Source organism: Somniosus microcephalus, chromosome 7, assembly GCF_052327205.1.
Source record: "Somniosus microcephalus isolate GS21.2 chromosome 7, FLI_Smic_1.0, whole genome shotgun sequence".
Classification (NCBI taxonomy): Eukaryota; Metazoa; Chordata; class Chondrichthyes; order Squaliformes; family Somniosidae; genus Somniosus; species Somniosus microcephalus.
The window spans coordinates 240,583,729-240,602,955 of record NC_140993.1 but is presented as its reverse complement, the minus strand read 5'-3'; the positions used below and the strand labels follow the sequence as shown (position 1 = coordinate 240,602,955).

Sequence of the window (19,227 nt, the reverse complement as noted above, 5' to 3'; positions counted from 1 at the left end):
TTGTACTAATTATTGATTTTTTTTAAAAATATAGATTCCTCTGGTGCTATGCTAAATGTACCACAAACACAGGAAAATGAAATCCATATAAACATTGATTCTGAAATGCCACCTGAACAAATTCCAACAAAAGCTCCCCCAAAAGTACTGGTCAGTAAGCCTTTCTTTCCTGCATGCTTCCATAAGTTAGATTGTACCTCGTATTGGAATGTTGAACTTGATTGATTACTGTATAGTGATATGACATGTAGAAGTGTTAATGTACTTTTATTGACCTCAGGCTGTCACACTATACCATCCATGAGCTGAACCTCATGCCTCCAAAGGCACACAGGATCCAACAAGTCATTATTCCTGAGACTAGAAGCTGGAGGCATGAAAAACAAGTGTCTCTCTTTATTGGCCTTTCAATGGCACAATTGTAGTCAAAAGTTGAGTCCATGTGGCACTTCCTTTATTTTAATTTGGCTCGAGAACAAGTTCAGTCACTGAGTTCCAGTCACAATGGAGTGCATTTCTGGTGCACTCCACACTCTCAGATAGTGCTAGGAAACATAGAAACATAGAAACATAGAAGATAGGAGCAGCAGTAGGCCATTCGGCCCCTCGAGCCTGCTCCGCCATTCGATGTGATCATGGCTGATCATCCAAACTCAGTACCCCGTACCTGCCTTCTCCCCATATCCCTTGATACCTTTAGCTCTAAGAAATATATCTAACTCCTTCTTGAATATATTTAAAGACTTGGCCTCAACCGCCTTCTGTGGTAGAGAATTCCACAGGTTCACCACTCTCTGGGTGAAGAAATTCGTCCTCATCTCTGTCCTAAATGGCTTACCCCTTATCCTTAGACTATGACCCCTGGTTCTGGACTCTCTGACCATCGGGAACATTCTACCTGCATCTAGTTTGTCCAGACCTGTCAGAATTTTATAAGTTTCGATGAGATCCCCTCTCATTCTTCTAAACTCCAGCGAGTATAAGGCCAATCGACCCAATCTCTCCTCATACGTCATTCCTGCCATCCCTTGTGAATCTTCGCTGAACTCCTTCCATGGCAAGAACATCCTTCCTCAGATAAGGTGACCAAAACTGCACACAATACTCAAGGTGTGGTCTCACCAAGGCCCTGTACAACTGCAGCAGGACATCCTTGCTCCTGTACTCAAACCCTTTTGCTATGAAGACCAACATACCATTTGCCTTCTTCACCGCCTGCTGCACCTGCATGCTTACCTTCAGCGACTGGTGCACAAGGACACCCAGGTCTCGTTGCACTTCCCCTTCTCCCAATCTATTGCCGTTCAGATAATCATCTGCCTTCCTGTTTGTAATGAAATCTGTTTGTCTTGGTCCTGTATTCGTTTTGCACTCATGTATATTACCCTCCCCCACTGTGTATAGTTTCACTTCCTCTTTCCCGACTAACCTGGGAGGTTCCAGGTCTTGGCTCTTGGCTCCGCCCCTGACTTCTCTTACATAAAGATCCCAGGATCTGTATGACTCATTCCTGTGAACCAGTCGGCGTTGAGATGTTAGCTCTGATCTTAGTGATTAAAAGCCAACTTGTTTAAGTCTATAACGTCTAGTTTTGTGGTTATTGAAGGCCCATCAATTTTAATCACTAAAGAATACTAGGATGGATCGACTCCTAAAACCAGAGCGTCTGGACTTGGATCCACATTCCGCTGAAGCATCAAATCAATTTGGACACTGGCTCAAATGCTTCGAACTCTTCGCGGGGGCCTCATCCGCTAGCGAGGTAGATAAACTGAGTCTACTGACTACTCGCGTAAGTCATCGGATTTATTCGTTCATCCGGGACGCCACCTCTTACACAGAGGCCATCACTATCCTGAAGGCCCAATACCAGAGGCCGGTAAACGAAGTGTACGCCAGATATCTGCTGGCTACACGCAGGCAGCGACCAGAGGAATCAATGGACGATTTCTTACAGGGCCTAAAGGACCTGGTCCGGGACTGTAACTGCAATGCCGTGACGGCCAACGCGTACTCTGACGAATTGGTCCGCGATTCCTTCATCACGGGCCTCAAATCGAATTATATCCGGCAGAGACTGCGGGAGAAGGAGGTCCTGGACTTAAAAAAAGGCAGTGGCCACTGCGCGATCGCTGGATGTGGCCCAGAAAAACTCTGGCCTAGAAATTCAGCTGGGTGCGCCAGCCGGTAGCGCCTTAGGAGGAGTAGATGTCGGGCACTAGGCGGCTAGTGGCCGGGTGCAGCGCGATCTGCGCCTCGCCCCAACTTCACTCACGATTTAGCGGCGTCGCAATGTCTTTGCGCGCACTCAGCTGCGCGCGCAGATCATGACGTCATTTCCTCGTGCAACGCCCTTTGTGCGTCCCCAACCGGAAATTCAGTCGCTACGCCCCATTGTGCGCCTGGCGCCCCTAGCGACTGTTAGAGTGGAACGGTGCTCAGTCGATGCGGGGCGCAGGGGGCGCAAATTAAAGGGCACTCCTCCTGCCCTATAAAAGGCTGCCATTTTGCAGCACTCCTTCTTGAGAGACGGATCTTTGCAGAGAGACCAAGGTAGAGAGCTTTCTGCTTTGGCCCAACACTCGGACAGGTACTTGTGGCTTCAGGCCACAGCTTTCCACTTGTCTTTGCCTTCATTGATATATCATTGTTTGCCAGCATATTATGGGGGCTGCAATGGGTGCAAATGTTGGCTTTCTCAATTGCATCCAAAGGGCTCACAGACGCCTTGAGAGTGTGGCAGCCCTGGCTAGACGGAGAGGGGGCAACAGGCGTCGGGAAAGGAGGCCTTACCCACCCAGGGTATACCGCCAGCAGTTCTCCTATCTCAACATGTCTGACGAGCAGTGTGTTCGGAGGCTGCGATTCAGAAGGGAGGTGGTCACAGAGATCTGCCACCTGCTTGGCGGTGATCTGCAGCCACAGCTGAGGAGCAGGACGTCTCTGTCGGTGGCAGTGAAGGTGACGGTGGCTCTCAACTTCTATGCCACCGGCTCCTTCCAATCCGCTACTGGGGACATTTCCAACATCTCCCAGTTCGCCGTGCATTGCTGCATCCGCCAGGTGACCAATGCCCTTTTCAAAAGGAGACGTCAGTTCATCTCCTTCTCCATGGCCCTTGCCAAGCAGCAACAGCGTGCAATGGGCTTTGCAGCATTCGCGGGCTTCCCCATGGTGCAGGGCGCCATTGACTGCACGCATGTGGCTTTGCGGGCACCTCTGGAGAATGCCGAGGATTACCGCAACCGGAAGGGCTACCATTCGCTGAACGTCCAGCTGGTGTGTGACCACAGGCAGCTCATCCTAGCTGTCAATGCCCGCTTTCCAGGCAGCAGCCACGATGCCTTCATCCTGCGACAGACTTCTGTGGCAGACATGTTCCAGGCCCAGCCTCACCCACGAGGATGGCTTATCGGGGACAAAGGCTATCCTTTGTGTACCTGGCTGATGACCCCGCTCCGTGCGCCCAGCACCCCTGCTGAAGAGGGATACAACGATAGCCATCAAGCGACCAGGAACATCATCGAACAAACAATCGGCGTCCTGAAGCAACGGTTCCGCTGGATCGTTCCGGTGGAGCCCTGCAATATTCGCCGGAGCGAGTCTCCCATTTCGTGGTCGTTTGCTGCATGCTGCACAACCTGGCTATCCGCAGGACTCGGCCACTGCCACCAGACATTGGAGGACCACCTGAGGAGGAGGAGGAGGACCAGCACAAGAGGGAGGCAGAAAGTGCAAGGGCCGCCCGTCGCCGCCTTATTGAACGTCGGTTCTAGGCCCCCTCTCAGGGAATGGCTTGTGCCAATGTCAGCAGATGAATGTAGCCGCTCCACAAGCCCTCAGCCGAGCAGGGCAACCCGGACTTTACAAAAAAAACATGCACAGTGCAATTTAAGAACAATAATTTATTGCAAACCTCTGCCCTTCCCACATTACATCCTCATGTGGAGAAGCCCCCTCCAAAAACACAAAACTACCAGTCTCGGCCTTACAAAAAGAAAGAAAGACACCAGTCTCGGCCTTACAAAAACACAACTGCACCAGTCTCGGCCTTACAAAAAGAAAGAAAGACACCAGTCTCGGCCTTACAAAAACACAACTACACCAATCTCGGCCATACAAAAAGCACCAGGCATTTGTGCATACCTTCTACTTTTTGCCCTGCGAGGGCGATGCCTTTCGCATCCTTGCCTGGCCCCTGCCCGCCCTGCAGCTCCTCCTCAATGGGAGCCCAGTGGCTGCAGCAAGGCTGGGGGAAGGCTGCTGAGGGGCAGATGGCGAGACGGCAGATGCCCTTGGGGGTCGGCCTGCACCAGCTCTGGCCTTGGAGTGGCCGGCTGCTGACTGCTCCAACTCTGGCTGGGCGGCAGCAGTCTGTCCAGCGGCTCGTGGCAGCTGCAATGGCGGAGTGGCAGTGTCGGCTGCAGGAATGGTGCCAACCTGGCAGATCACAGGTGCTCGCTGGTCGCCTGAGACATTGGCACTCGCACGGGCCAGCACTGCAGCATGCACAGCAAACAGCTGAAGAACAGACTGCTGGGCTGCTGCTGCGCGGCGAGTGCCCTGGCGATGCCTGGCTGGTCCAGCGAGGGTGGCAGCAGTTAGTGCCCGTGTGGCCCTGGTCTGTGTCCGCATGACAACAGCCAGTGAATGGACGGCACGACTGAGCACTTGGCTCGAAGCCGCCTGTGCTGCCGCAAAGTCCTGTAGACTCCTGGCCTGTGCTGCACTGAATTGATCCAGACTCCTGGCCTGTGCTGCTCCAAATTGCTCCACACTCCTTGACAAAGACTCAATGGAGTCAGGCATCCTTGCCACTGCAGCCATGAGCTCATTGTGCCTGCGCTCAGCCTGGACGGCCATTTCCTCCAGGAGCCGCATCTCCTCTGCGCTGACCGTCGCAGGACTGGAGGCCGCACTCACCCTCTGGGGAGAAGTCCGCCGAGCTTCCCCACCCCTCCCGCGTTGCTGCAGGCCGCTGGGCCCCGGAGCTTCGCTCTCCTCCGACCCTTCCCCCCGGCTCCCCTCCAGGGAAGACGTGTCCCCTACATCGCCATGGGCTGGCGCGGCTGAGGGTGGCACTGATGGGCCGGCTTCCTCTTCCTCCTCCTCGTATTCCGAAGCGCTGACAGTGGCAGCTTGAGGGGCCGCCTCCTCACCTGCCGATTCACCATCTGAAAGCAGGAAGGCACAAGAGTAGCTTTAGAGTGAGGACAGGGTGGCAGCGAGGGAGGCATGAGTGGTGCCATTCACTGCATTGGTCGGACAGTGGCAAAGGATGCTGATCTGAGGCGCAAGTGGAACGAGCGAGGTCAAAAAGGTGATGCCCTTACCATTGGTGCCCAGAACAGGGTCGGCATCTCCACTGGCGACGGGGCCAAGCAGCCGGCCTGCCATAATGCGCTCCACACGCTGGTCGAGGTCGGAGAGCTCTTTTACGTCAGGATGGCCTCCCCCGGTGTCAGTTCGTTTCCGCCGGTTGTGCGCCACCTTGGCCTGCAAGAGAAAGGACGGCCTCTAAGTACAGTGTGAAGCCCTGATCTTGTCTGCACTACCTCCCATGGTCGAATAGCTTGTACAGTGTGTAAAGTGCTGAATGTGCAAGTGATTTTCATGCCAGTCCCATAGCTGCTGGATGAGGGCTGGCCATTAGGGCTTTCAGGTCCCTTTGCCCATAAAGTGAGGTGCACATGCAGGGATGAGGAGGACACTGGAAAGGGTACTCACCCTGACAACCCGAGTGAGGTCGTTGAACTTCTTCCGGCATTGCACAGTAGTCCTGGCAACCACGCTGTTGGAAGACACCCTGTTGGACACCTCCCTCCAGGCTTTCCAGTAGGCGCTGGGCAGCGGCCTCTTGCCACCTTCTGGGAACAGAACATGGCGCCTGCGCTCCATTCTGCCAACCAGCAGGCTCAGGTCACCGTCGCTGAAGCGCTGCGCTCTCTCCCTGGCCTTCTCCATAGCCCTGGGCGTTGTGCAGATGAAGCTGAAGTGGTCAGGCCTAGGTTGAGGGCTGCAGTGTGCAGGGCGTGGCAGGCAAACAAATCCACCCTCCCCCTTTAAGAGCTGACCGGCGCCAGAGTGTCTGCCGTCAATCAACAACTCGCCGCACCTGTGCTGCGCCTGGCCTCGGGGGTATTGCTCAGCACCGCCGGCTTAGCGCCTAAAGATAGTCGTGCATCGCCTGTTTTAGCGCAGCAGCAACCTCTTGGGGCGATGCGACTGCATATCGGCGAAGGTGGCGCGACTTTGCGCCGGGCGCAAACTTTAGCGGCCGCCCGACTTTACCGCCCCAAAAGTGGCTATACTGAATTTCTAGGCCTCTGACTCTTATTCTTCCGGCCATGCGGCCCTCACCGCCTCGTGCGCGCCGAGGGGGCCGCCATCTTGGAATCAGCCATCTTCCCCATCCAGGTCTCAGACCAGCTCTACGCCGCCGGAGTCCCCACACAGAAGTTCACCCAGGAGTCCTACTACAGCGGCAATGTCTCGAGGCCCGAAATGCTACTTCTGCGGCCAGGCCAAGCACCCCAGACAACGATGCCCAGCGAAGGACGCTACATGCTTCAAATGTAAGAAAAAGGGGCATTTTAGCAAAGTCTGCAGGGGGAATCCGATTTCCAACTCCGTCACTGCCTCGTGCATGCCGTGCGGGCCGCCATCTTGGGATCCGCCATCTTTTCCCGACTCAACGGCCACCCAGGGCCCAACAGTGGCTTCGATCACGGTGGATCAATCCAGGCCGCACCCGTTGACAAAATCCATGATGGACATACAGGTAAACGGGAATTTAACGAAATGTTTAATTGACTGTGGGAGTACCGAGAGTTTTATCCACCCTAGCCTGGTACGGCGGCACTCATTAACGGTAACCCCTACACGGAGCAGAATTGCTATGGCTGCTAAGCCCCACACTTCGGACATTTTGGGCTACTGTGTGGTAACACTGACTGTAAAAGGCACGGACTACAAGGATTTTAAACTCCTCGTGATGCCAGAACTCTGTGTTAATGTAATCTTGGGCCTGGACTTCCAGTGCCACCACAAAAGTGTCACGCTAGCATATGGCGGGTCCCAGCCGCCACTCACAGTCTGTGGCCTATCAACCTTAAAAATCAGCCCGCCCTCTTTATTCGCTAATCTCGCTCCGAACTGTAGGCCCATAGCGACCAAAAGTAGACGGTACAGTCTGGAAGACAGACACTTTATCAAGGCGGAAGTGGACAGACTCCTGCGGGAAGGCATTATTGAATGCAGTACCAGCCCGTGGCGTGCCCAAGTAGTCATAGTTAAAAATAGCGAAAAGAAACGGATGGTAATTGACTACAGCCAGACTGTTAATATTTATATCCAGCTGGACGCCTACCCTTTACCCCGCATATCAGAAATGGTCAACCAGATTGCGCAATACCGAGTCTTCTCGACTATCGACCTCAAATCCGCGTATCACCAGCTCCCCATTAGAACGGAGGACTGCCCATACACCGCCTTCGAGGCGAACGGGCGCCTCTACCATTTTCTCAGAGTGCCCTTCGGGGTAACAAATGGGGTCTCGGTCTTCCAACGTGAGATGGACCGCATGGTTGACGAGAATAAACTACAAGCTACCTACCCCTATCTGGACAATGTCACTACCTGCGGGCACAACCAGCAAGACCACGATCTAAATCTTGCGAGATTTAAAAAAACTGCCCTAAAGCTGAATCTAACCTACAACGAAGACAAATGTGTCTTCAACACAACCCGTCTCTGTATCCTCGGCTGTGTGGTGGAAGATGGGGTAATTGGACCGGACCCTGACCGATTACGTCCCCTAAAGGAACTGCCCCTGCCACACAATCCCAAAGCTTTAAAAAGGTGCCTGGGATTTTTTTCGTATTATGCCCAATGGGTGCCCAATTACTCTGATAAGGCCCGACCCCTCATTAAATTGAAGTCCTTCCCACTATCAGCTGAAGCTCGGGAGGCTTTCACCAGTATTAAACAGGACATTGAAAGGGCTGCAGTGTGTGCAGTGGACGAATGCATTCCCTTTCAAGTCGAAAGCGATGCGTCAGACTTTGCCTTAGCTGCGACCCTCAATCAGGCTGGGAGACCTGTGGCCTTCTTCTCCCGAACCCTTCAGGGACCTGAAATCAGGCACTCTTCTGTCGAGAAGGAGGCACAGGCTATAGTGGAGGCAGTGCGGCACTGGAGACACTACCTAGCCGGCAAACGTTTCACCCTGCTCACCGACCAGCGGTCGGTGGCTTTCATGTTTAATAACAAACAAAGGGGGAAAATCAAGAATGACAAAATACTCAGGTGGAGGATCGAACTATCCATGTTCGACTATGATATTATGTACAGGCTGGGAGCCCTTAATGAACCCCCAGACGCCCTATCGCGGGGAATGTGTGCCAGCATTCATACGGACAAATTACAGGGTCTCCACAATGACCTCTGTCACCCAGGGGTCACCCGACTATACCATTTTATAAAGTCCCGCAATCTGCCCCACTCCATTGAGGAGGTCAGGGCAATGACCAGAGCCTGCCGCATCTGTGCGGAATGCAAGCCTCGTTTCTACAGGCCTGACCGTGCACACCTTATCAAAGCCACACGGCCATTCGAGCGCCTAAGTCTGGACTTCAAGGGACCCCTTCCCTCTGCCGACCGTAATGTATACTTCCTCAATATCATTGATGAATATTCCCGCTTCCCCTTCACCATTCCCTGCCCAGACATGACCAGTGCCACGGTCATCAAGTGTCTCTGTAATCTATTCTGCATGTTTGGCATGCCGAACTACATACACAGCGATAGGGGGACGTCATTCATGAGTGACGAGCTGCGCCAGTTCTTGCTCTCGAAGGGGATAGCCACTAGCAGAACCACTAGCTACAACCCCCGGGGTAATGGGCAAGTGGAAAGGGAGAATGCTACTGTTTGGAAGGCTGTCACGTTAGCCTTAAAGTCAAAAGGCCTTCCGACCTCCCGCTAGCAGGAAGTCCTCCCAGACGTGCTCCACTCCATAAGGTCTCTGTTATGTACTGCCACTAACGCTACCCCTCACGAAAAGATGTTCGTTTTCCCCCGGAAATCCACCTCGGGCATATCTCTACCCGCGTGGCTGACGTCTCCGGGGACAGTACTATTGCGGAAGCACGTGAGAGGCCATAAAACGGACCCCCTTGTGGAAAAGGTACAGCTCCTCCATGCAAACCCTCAGTACGCCTATATCGAATACTTTGACGGGCGAGAGGACACTGTTTCCATAAAAGACCTCGCTCCCTCGGGGAGCGGAGAGAACGATGGGAGACTACCCGATGAAGACCTACACAACAAAGAGACAGGACGCCCAGAGGTATCAATACCCAACTTTAACCTGGAGGACACTGCAGATAACCTGGAAGACACTGCGGAGGCCCGGACAGCGGAGGAACCAGAATCCACTCCCCTAGAGGCACCCCAACCGGCTTTGCGCCGATCACTGAGAACTGCAAAACCTCCTGACAGACTCACTTATACCAACTTTTAAGAAACATCACCCCGATGGACTAAATCTATAGAAGGGGTGAATGTAATGAAATCTGTTTGTCTTGGTCCTGTATTTGTTTTGCACTCATGTATATTACCCTCCCCCACTGTGTATAGTTTCACTTCCTCTTTCCCGACTAACCTGGGAGGTTCCAGGTCTTGGCTCTTGGCTCCGCCCCTGACTTCTATTACATAAAGATCCCAGGATCTGTATGACTCATTCCTGTGAACCAGTCGGCGTGTTGAGATGTTAGCTCTGATCTTAGTGATTAAAAGCCAACTTGTTTAAGTCTATAACTTCTAGTTTTGTGGTTATTGAAGGCCCATCACTGTTTTTGCCACCAAAGTGGATAACCTCGCATTTATCCACATTATACTGCATCTGCCATGCATCTGCCCAATCACCTAACCTGTCCAAATCATACTGCAGTTTCTCGGCATCCTCCTCACAGCACACACGCCCACCCAGCTTTGTGTTGTCTGCAAACTTGGAGATATTACATCTAGTTCCCTCGTCTAGATCATTAATATATATTGTGAATAGCTGGGGTCCTAGCACCGATCCCTGCGGTATCCCACTAGTCACTGCCTGCCACTCGGAAAAAGACCCGTTTATTCCAACTCTTTGCTTCCTTTCTGCCAACCAGTTCTCTATCCAAGTCAGTACCTTACCCCCAATCCCATGTGCTTTAACTTTACATGCAAATTTCTTATGCGGGACCTTATCAAAAGCCTTCTGAAAGTCCAAATACACCACATCCAGTGGTTCTCCCTTATCTATTCTACCAGTTACATCCTCAAAAAATTCTATTAGATTAGTCAAGCACGATTTACCTTTTGTAAATCCATGTTGACTTTTTCCGATCCTGTCACTGTTTTCCAAGTGCTCTGCTATTACATCTTTTAAAATGGACTCTAGCATTTTACCAACTACCGATGTCAGGCTACATTAGCTACCCTCCAAACCATGGGAACTGTGCCCGAGTCTATAGAATTTTGGAAGATGACCAGCAATGAATCTACTATTTCTAGGGCCACTTCCTTAAGTACCTTGGATGTAGCTTATCAGGCCCTGGGGATTTATCGGCCTTCAATCCCATCAATTTCCCTAACACCATTTCGCTACAAACACTGATTTCTTTCAGTTCCTCCCTCTCATTAGACCCTATGTTCCCCAACATCTCTGGGAGGTTATTTGTGTCCTCCTTTGTGAAGACAGAACCAAAGTATGTATTTAATTGTTCTGCCATTTTTTTGTTCCCCATTAAAAATTCCCCTGATTCTGACTGCAAGGGACCTACGCTTGACTTCGCCAATCTTTTTCTCTTCACATATCTATAGAAGCTTTTACAGTCAGTTTTTATGTTCCCTGAAAGCTTACTCTCATACTCTATTTTCCCCCTCTTAATTAATCCCTTTGTCCTCCTTTGCTGAAACCTAAACTGCTCCCAATCCTCAGGTTTGCTGCTTTTTCTGGCCAATTTATATGTCCTCTCCTTGGATCTTATGCTATCTCTAATTTCCCTTGTTAGCCACGGTTGAGTCACCTTTTCTGTTTTATTTTTATGCCATTAAGCCAAAGGTTCTCTCCCTTGCTACGGTGATGGGATATGATGGTCTATCCCTATGTAGATCCAGTGACAATGTGCCTTGATGTTTTTATTTTATACTCATTGAAACCACCTCCCATTGGCTTTGCTTTATTTCAGAAGAGGCAGCTATCACGAAAGTTCACTTCAAGAAGGAAATGGTCTTGCATTGATGACAGTGACAATGTCGTAGACTGGTGGTCAAAGTACTACGCTTCTGTGGAAAAAGCCCAAAATGTACGGCATACTTATTCATGAGGGTTTGCTTCATAATGCTTGTCTAAAAATCATTATATCATTTATTGAAATGGTATCACTGATCAATAAGAATGATTGTATTTCACTGATTTTATTTATAATATATAAAACAAAAACAAATGGTTAAATACAAATGACCAACAGAAAGTTTAAAAAAAAACAACAAATGCATCGGGTTCTTGAAAATAAAGAGAAAGCCACTGCTTCCCCCTTTCCCTGCCTGTGTGCTTTCATAAAAACGATTACATTTCTATAACATTTTCCAGTTCTGACGAAAGGTCATCGACCTGAAACGTTAGCTCTGTTTCTCTCTCCACAGATGCTGCCTGACCTGCTGAGTATTTCCATCACTTTCTGTTTTTATTTCAGATTTCCAGCGTCCGCAGTTTTTTGCTTTGTTCTCATCCTGTTGCGTCAGTAGCTGGGCTCCCTGGAAGTGCAGCAGCTCCTTAGCTCCAGTGCTTTTAGGTGTTTGCACTATGGAGTCAATTTTCAGCACTCCTTACACACAACTTCATGTGCCAGCTATGCATATCAGAAAATTAACTGTTCACTGTCCGTGGTTTTCTATCCAGTCACTTTAATGCATGGAAAACTGCGGACAGCGAGTGCCCAGCTTTCCGATATACCTTGCCAGTGTGAGAAGCACTGCATCAAGCATGCGGAAGACAAAACGTTACCCCTAGAAGTGAGTTTGTTTGAAATATGAGCCAATAAGCTGTGTCTGTACTTGCAAATTCTTGTACAAGTGCAGTACTATCAAGATTACCATCAGGATTTCTATGTGCTTGTGAGTTACTTGTTTTTTATCGGCCATCCTTTGTTTTTGTCAATATAATCCTTTAGTGACTTTTTAATCTAAGTAATTCCATTAGTAATGCTTGAGTATTCAGTGACTAGAATAACAACACATTTATTTTAGTTTATTTGAGTAGAAAGTAAGTACAATTTGTTCCTTTTTCCTCAACCGAGGATTCCCCTCCACTGTAGTTGACACGGGTCTCGACCGTGTCTGTTCTATTTCCCGCACTTCTGCCCTCACCCCTTCCCCTCCCTCCCAGAACCACGATAGGGTTCCTCTTGTCCTCACCTTTCACCCCATCAGCCTTCACATTCAACAGACCATCCTCCACCATTTCCGCCACCTATAGCGTGATCCCACCACCAAACACATCTTCCCATTCCCTCCCCTTTCAGCATTCTGAAGGGACCGCTCCCTCTGCGACACCCTGGTCCACTCCTCTGTCACCCCCAACACCCCTTCCCCTTCCCACGGCACCTTCCCGTGCAAGCGCAGGAGATGCAACACCTGCCCTTTTACCTCTTCCCCCTTCCCGCTGTCCAGGGCCCCAAACACTCCTTCCAGGTGAAACTCATCTTTTGTTTCTTAACTTGTCCCATTACCATCTCCTTTCACCTTGCACCATCATTCCTTTTGTCATTTAATCTCTCCTGCCTTCCACCCTATCATAGACCTTCCCTTTTGTTTTTTCCTCCCCTCCCCCTTTCCCTTTCCCTACAGTTGCTTAAAAATCTGTTACATCTCTAACTTTTTCCAGTTCTGACGAAGGGTTATTGACCTGAAAAGTTAACTCTGTTTCTCTCTCCATAGATGCTACCTGACCTGCTGAGTATTTCCAGCATTTTCAGTTTTTATTTCAGATTTCCAGCATCCGCAGTATTTTGATTTTGTATAATTTTAACAGATTCCCCCAATGGCTCAGTGAGTTTACCCAATGACTAGCTGAGCTATACAAGGAAGTCCCAATCCAATTGTTGATGTGTGCCAACTGACCTCAGCTAAGGGAGTGGTGGAGGTGCCACAATTGGCCTGAATGTCTGTGAATTAGGGAAGGGGAAATTATTCAGAGTTCTTGCTCCTGATTTCTTAGAATTGTCACGTTAACTTTACTATAGGAAAGCTAGCAAACGTGTTATTATAACATTATTTACAAGTTAAATGCTTGCCTACTCACTTTTAATTTTGTCTTTCTGATAATGCAAAGCTGAAAGATTTAAGCACCAATCTGCATGCTGAGGGATATGAAAATGGTAAGTGAATACTTACGACAAAACAAGCTCCGTAATTGTTAAGAAAGCCTATCCTAAATACAAACCACTGCTCACATTATGTAACACTATTAATAGGCCCTATGCCCTGTGTTGGGAGACTTAAGCAGTCCAATTGTACCTAAAGGACATAATGTATGATTTATATATGTTGTGAAACACGGAGGCCTTGCATCTCCAGTGGACAAGAATGCTCACTGCGGAATTGGCCGCAGAGGACAATGCTTCTGATTTGCAGCACTGTCAATTTTCTGACCATTAATTTTAATCACCAGAAAAGTGGAAGTGGCCGAAAAGGTGAGCACGCTGACCTCCGTTCCTGATTCTCCGCTCTACACTGGCCACAGAACTGCACAAAATTTACCCCATAATATCTGAGATTTATTTGCATAAAATAAATTCTTTAAAACCTTTGGTCCAAAGGTAGAAGTGGTAGCTATAGAATATTTAGCATACTGTCAGTCAGGTTAGTGCATTAGCCAATAAAATGATGCCCCTTGGTGATTTTATAAAGGATAATTTTATGGACTTGCACTCCTAGTCCCACGCTTCAGCCGCCAGGAGTGTGTACCAGGAATTAGGGTGGGCTCCAAATACCTGAAGCTGTATTTCACTCAAACAATTGTCTTCTGAGGGTTGAATTTGGAAAATTGCCCAAATATTGCATTTGCCTGGCTGTCGCATGAGTGCTAATTCTGCTCATAATGCTATTCATAGAATCATTGGGGGCGAAATTCGTTTTAGCCAGTAAGGTTGCCGGTGTCACCGGCAACTGGAGTTAACAGCCGCTGAAAAGGGCCGCAACATTAATGGAGCAAAATTCGTCTGGGGACGAAGGAGATTGTTGGCGCATCGCTTACCTGCCGTGCAACACCGTCCTGGTGGCATCCGACCCGAAGTTTGCGTGCAGGTGCGGCGTTACTGCTTCCCACAGCCTCTGGAAGCGAGGCTGTGGAGCTCGCAAGGAATTGTGGGCAATGAAGAAGCCTGAGAATTAAAAGGGCCATGCATGCTGAAGCAATACAAATTACAATGAAGTGAAACAATGCAGTTTTCAGCCCTTTCTGCGTTAAAAAAAATTTAACATTAGAAAGAAGTCCCAAATGTGAATATTCAGCTCTTAAAGCTGAATTCCCTTCCTGACCTCAAAAAAATGGGAAAAATGCCTCAGCACAAACACACATGGTTCAGCAAGCTAGGGAAGGGGCACCCAGGGTCTCGCACGCAAAGGATAAAAGATGCTGTTATCCTCATACTTTACCATACTTCTAGCCTGCACCTCTTGCTTTCCCGCCCTCCCCTCACCACAACTCCACCCTTGTGCCTTCCTCATTTCATACACCCAAGAAATGCAGCCTGCCCAGCCAGTGGGTGACCTAGAAGAGGGAGAGGAGAGTGAATAAGAACAAGATTGATTTTACACTCTCAGCCATCAGCTCCTCAAGGTCAACCAGCAAGGCCATTTGCAGTGTCCCCCACTGAAAGTCAGCAGCCTTCCACCAGCCATGCTGCAGTCACTGGGGTAGCACTGTGTGACATCAGTAGGATAGGCAAAGGCACACACAGGACTTTCACTAAGCGAATGCATATGGGTGATGAGTTGATTTCATTGGATGGATAGACGTATATAGGTCGATTGGAAAGTTTGCTTTGTGGTGGCTTTTATTTCAACATTGTGGCCAAGCGGATGTTGTGATGGTCAGTAACAGAGGGAAGGTAAGGTGTGGGACTAATGTTGAAAGGGGAATTGGGGTTGTGGTCACAAAGAGGCTGTCTGGGATGCATCCTACCGTCTGCTTCCTCCTCTTCTGCGTCTTCCTCTTCCCTCTGCAAGCAGATGTTGTAAATGTGAAATGACAGCATAAAATGCTGGAAATACTCAGCTGGTCGACCTGAGACATGGGGCAGGATTTTCATTCAGGAATCGGGTAGGAGGCAGGACTACAACTTTCGGGGTTGTAGTCCCGCCTCCATTGAGATGTGGCCAATCCACGCGATTTTAACTTGATTGACCTTGTTGAGCCCGCCCAGCGGGCTCAGCAGGCCAATTAAGGGCCACCCGGCAACAGGTAACGTCACAGACTGAAATTTCATCTGTCAAGAGGTTTTGACAGATGAAATATCAGCGTTTCACAGCTGTTTGAAGCTGTCAAACACTGAGGTCTAGAAATTGGATTAGGCCTGAAAACGGGCGGTGTCATGGTCCAGCGCCATTTGGCTGCACCCATTCAAAGTGGTACAGGCAGCACGCAAAATTCATGCTGCCTGCTCATTATAAAGATTGGAGCGCTGATCTCAGCACTAAACATGCTGCTGTTTGGCTCACCGCTCAACAGGTGGGCCAAGATCTGGTGCAGCCTCATGGCCAGTAATGTTTGGCCTAGGCTTTCTCCACTACTTCGATGCAGCAGCACCTCATTGTCATTGGAGTTGGAGCTGGAATTGGAATCGCAGTTGCAGTTGGAACACATGGCTGAGCACCAGGAAAGAGAAGGAGCCAGAAGGTTCACCGATGCAGCTCTGGAGGCATTGGTACTGGCCGTGGAGAGGAGGCGGGCTGTCCTGTTCCCAGTGTGGCAGGAAGCCATCAGCACATACATCGAGAAGGCTGTGGCAAGAGATAGCTGGGTACGTCATGGTGGTGCCGAGAACATGGATCCAATGCTGCAAGAAGTTTAATGACCTCACACGGCAGGTCAAGGTGAGTGAAGGCTTAAGCAAATGCCATATCCCACCATCTGCAACACTAGCTTCACACACTGCTCAATGCACCACACCCCCATCACTCACCTACCAACAATCTCTACCTTTCACCACTCATACCTCACTTCACTTCACCCTCACAACATTACCACTGCTGCAACACTCACACCCACATCTCACACCTTGCACACACTAACAGTTATTCAACTATGGCAGGCACATCACCCAAACACATTGCAGCACACTCACTGACACACTTCCCTTTCTCTTGCAGGTTAAGTTCACTCACAATCGCTGCGAGCAGTGGCAGATGGGAGGCAGCCAAGCCGCTTTACAGGCATTGAGCCAACTGGAGGAGACAGTGCTCGACATCATTGGAGGGGAAGTCACCGAGGCCGCGGCAATGGGCGAAGTTAAAGCCCATGGAGACAATAACAGTCTGCTTATTCCTAATCCTCCTTCTCACATCCCACTTCCCCCTCATCCCACAATCTCTTCTCACTTACAAGCTGCTGATGGAGTATGCATCGATATCTTGTGATCCCCCTCTCCTCACCATAACGTGACTCTTGTGCCTTTCTGCTTTCAGATGACCAAGATCTGCCATCTGCACAGCCTGTTTCCGAAGTAATGGAGGAGAGTGAAGGAGAAGAAGAAGGCACACAGTCACTGCATCTGACACTCGCAGACACCAGCTCAGAAACAGGCACTGCGTGTAATTTACATGGTAGTATAGATGTGGGATCTGCACAGGGTGAGGCACCGGGCACGAGTGGGCTGCAGCAAGGCCAGGGGGAAAGGGTCGCTTGGGGGCCAGCTCCCGGGGGGCGAGTTCGCGCATGAGTTCTGCTGCACACGCCTCAGATGAGGACCTCGATGGGGCGTGTTATGTATTGTGTGTTCTATTGTGTGTTCTCCTCCCACCTGTGGTGGCGCTGTCACAGGAGATAAATGGTTGGGTGTTCTCTGTTAAGTTTAGCTCTCTTTGTTTGGAACTTTCCAGAACTTCCTTTCCTTCCAATAAAGCACTTCATGTTTGAATCTCTGAGTTCTGAGTCCTAAATTGTGTCTAGGTAGAAAGGTACCAACACAACAGGGCGGCCTTCAGAAGAAGGATGATGGGCAAGCACACGGAAATCCTAGGAGCAATGGCAAGCCTGCCAGAGAGCCTCTTGGCAATGTCAAGGAGCATGGAGGAGTCTGTTTCCAACATTGGCCAGGGCTTTGCACATAGCTTGGAGCCCGTGATTTCCAGGCTGGAAATGATGGACAACTCCAGGAGAGCCCGCGTCGAACCAGACATGATGCTGCGTGTGATGGGCGATGTCGCGGCTTCCATTGCAGCACAGGCGGAAGCGATAAAACGTGTCAGTGCTGCAGTGGATGCGCAGGCTGCTCTCCTGCAGTCTCAGCTTGCTGCCACCCAAGCTCAGACTGCTGCCATTGAGGCTGGGTTTATCAGTGTTGAATGGGGCTTGCAGGGTGTCACAGAAGCCCAGCAATCTCTCCTCTAACAGATTGCTAGGGATGCTAAGGTGCTCCCCCGGGGGAGTGGCAGTGGGTCAGTGGAGCAGGACTCTGCTGTCCTGTCTCAGGATGACAGTATTCATATTCCCACCACTGCCACTTCGCTATTGCCCTTGCCGCTGCCTGTCAACCAGCCAGCCCAGACTGCCGCCGCCCATGCGAGGTGGTGCAGTCTACAGCTGGGCCTTCTAGGTCCAGAGCTGGTTGAGGCCATCTGAAGTCTCCCCCACGGAAACTCTGCAGCCTTCCACCAGCCATGCTGCAGCCTTCCACCAGCCAGTCTCCGAGCAGCCACCCTTGGGTTTGACGTGGTAGCTGGAAGATTGCTGGCACACCAGACTGAGACAGGATGAAGGCATCATGACTGCTGCCAGATTAGCGGGCATTGACCATCAGGATTCGCTGTCTGTGGTCGCACAACAACTGCACATTAAATGAGTGGTAGTTATGGAAGATCTCAGGATTATTATGCGGTGCCCGCAAAGCCATGTGGATGCAGTCAATGGCACTCTGCACCACGGGGAAGCCCGCTATCCTGGCAAAAACAAATGCACGTTCGTCTTGCTTCTCTCTGCTCAGAGAGAAGACAACGTAATCCCTTCTCCTGGATGCAGCGATGAATGGCGAACTGGGAGATGTTAGCTATGTCTCTTGCTGCAGACTGGAAGGATCCGCTGGCGCAGAAATTGAGGGCCACAGTGACCTTGAGGGCTACTGGGAGAGCTGTGTTCGCCCTGCTCTGAGGCTACAGGTCTGGTTGCAGGAGGTGGTAGAGTTCTGTGACCACCTCCTTGGTGAAGCAGAGCCTCCTAATACACTGCTCCTCGCTTAAGTGGAAACAGGAGAAGTGCTCTCGGAAGACCCTAGGTGGGTAAGGCCTCCTGTTGAGAGCCCTCCTGACCCTCCTCTCCTCCCTCTGTGCACATCTTCTCCTCTTCGCTGCCTGCGCTCCCTCTCCTGAAGATACTCGAGCATGAGGGGGACTGCCCCATGACTATGAGCAAGTGTTGTGAGTGAGCAGAAGCCTTTAAATAAGAATGAAGGCGTTCTCCACTTGCTCCAACACTCCCAATCACCTTAGTACATTGAAAAAAGTTTAGAAAGTTGCTGGATTTGCAGAAAGCGCCACAGAGCCATTCAAACTGAACAAACATGTCAGCTGCAAGTAGTTGCTGATGATCCCTTTAAATAACGCAGTTGGAGCCTCCTTCCTGCTCATCAATGCTTGGTCAGCTGATTGCAATTAACACAGGCCAGTAAGTTGAGCAGCGCACTCCAAAATGGCAGATTGGGCGTCAGGTGAGCGTTGCACACTCACTGACATCACGATCTGCACAGTATCCATATTGCTAGCGAGCGTGGACATCGGCAGCGCCGTTGCCCAGCCGAAAATGGCGGCCGCCGTCAGCGGGCGTACGTGAGGCGGCCGCCATTTTTATGCCGAAACGGGCCTTAAACGCCACGCTTACACCTTCAATTTCTGGGCCCTAGTGTCTTTGAAAAGTCAAAAACTAAATGTTGTTTCTTTTTTCTCTGTTCTAATGCACAATGTGATTAC

The 19,227-nt window shown here is 50.3% G+C and overlaps 2 protein-coding genes across 2 annotated transcripts in view; one reads left to right on the top strand and one right to left on the bottom strand.

Annotated features, from left to right (window-relative positions):
* The window catches only part of LOC147115177 (fer-1-like protein 6), a 904,394-nt gene that overhangs the window by 214,350 nt on the left and 670,817 nt on the right, over positions 1-19,227 (bottom strand). The window lies entirely within an intron of this gene.
* LOC147115183 (fer-1-like protein 6) overlaps positions 1-19,227 on the top strand; it is a gene marked incomplete at its 5' end in the record, with an annotated part of 214,587 nt that overhangs the window by 113,312 nt on the left and 82,048 nt on the right. The window contains 3 exons of the mRNA XM_085993912.1: positions 35-150; positions 11,232-11,348; positions 13,376-13,421. Coding sequence (XP_085850038.1) covers positions 35-150; positions 11,232-11,348; positions 13,376-13,421 — 279 coding nt within the window. The remainder of the gene's footprint in view (positions 1-34; positions 151-11,231; positions 11,349-13,375; positions 13,422-19,227) is intronic.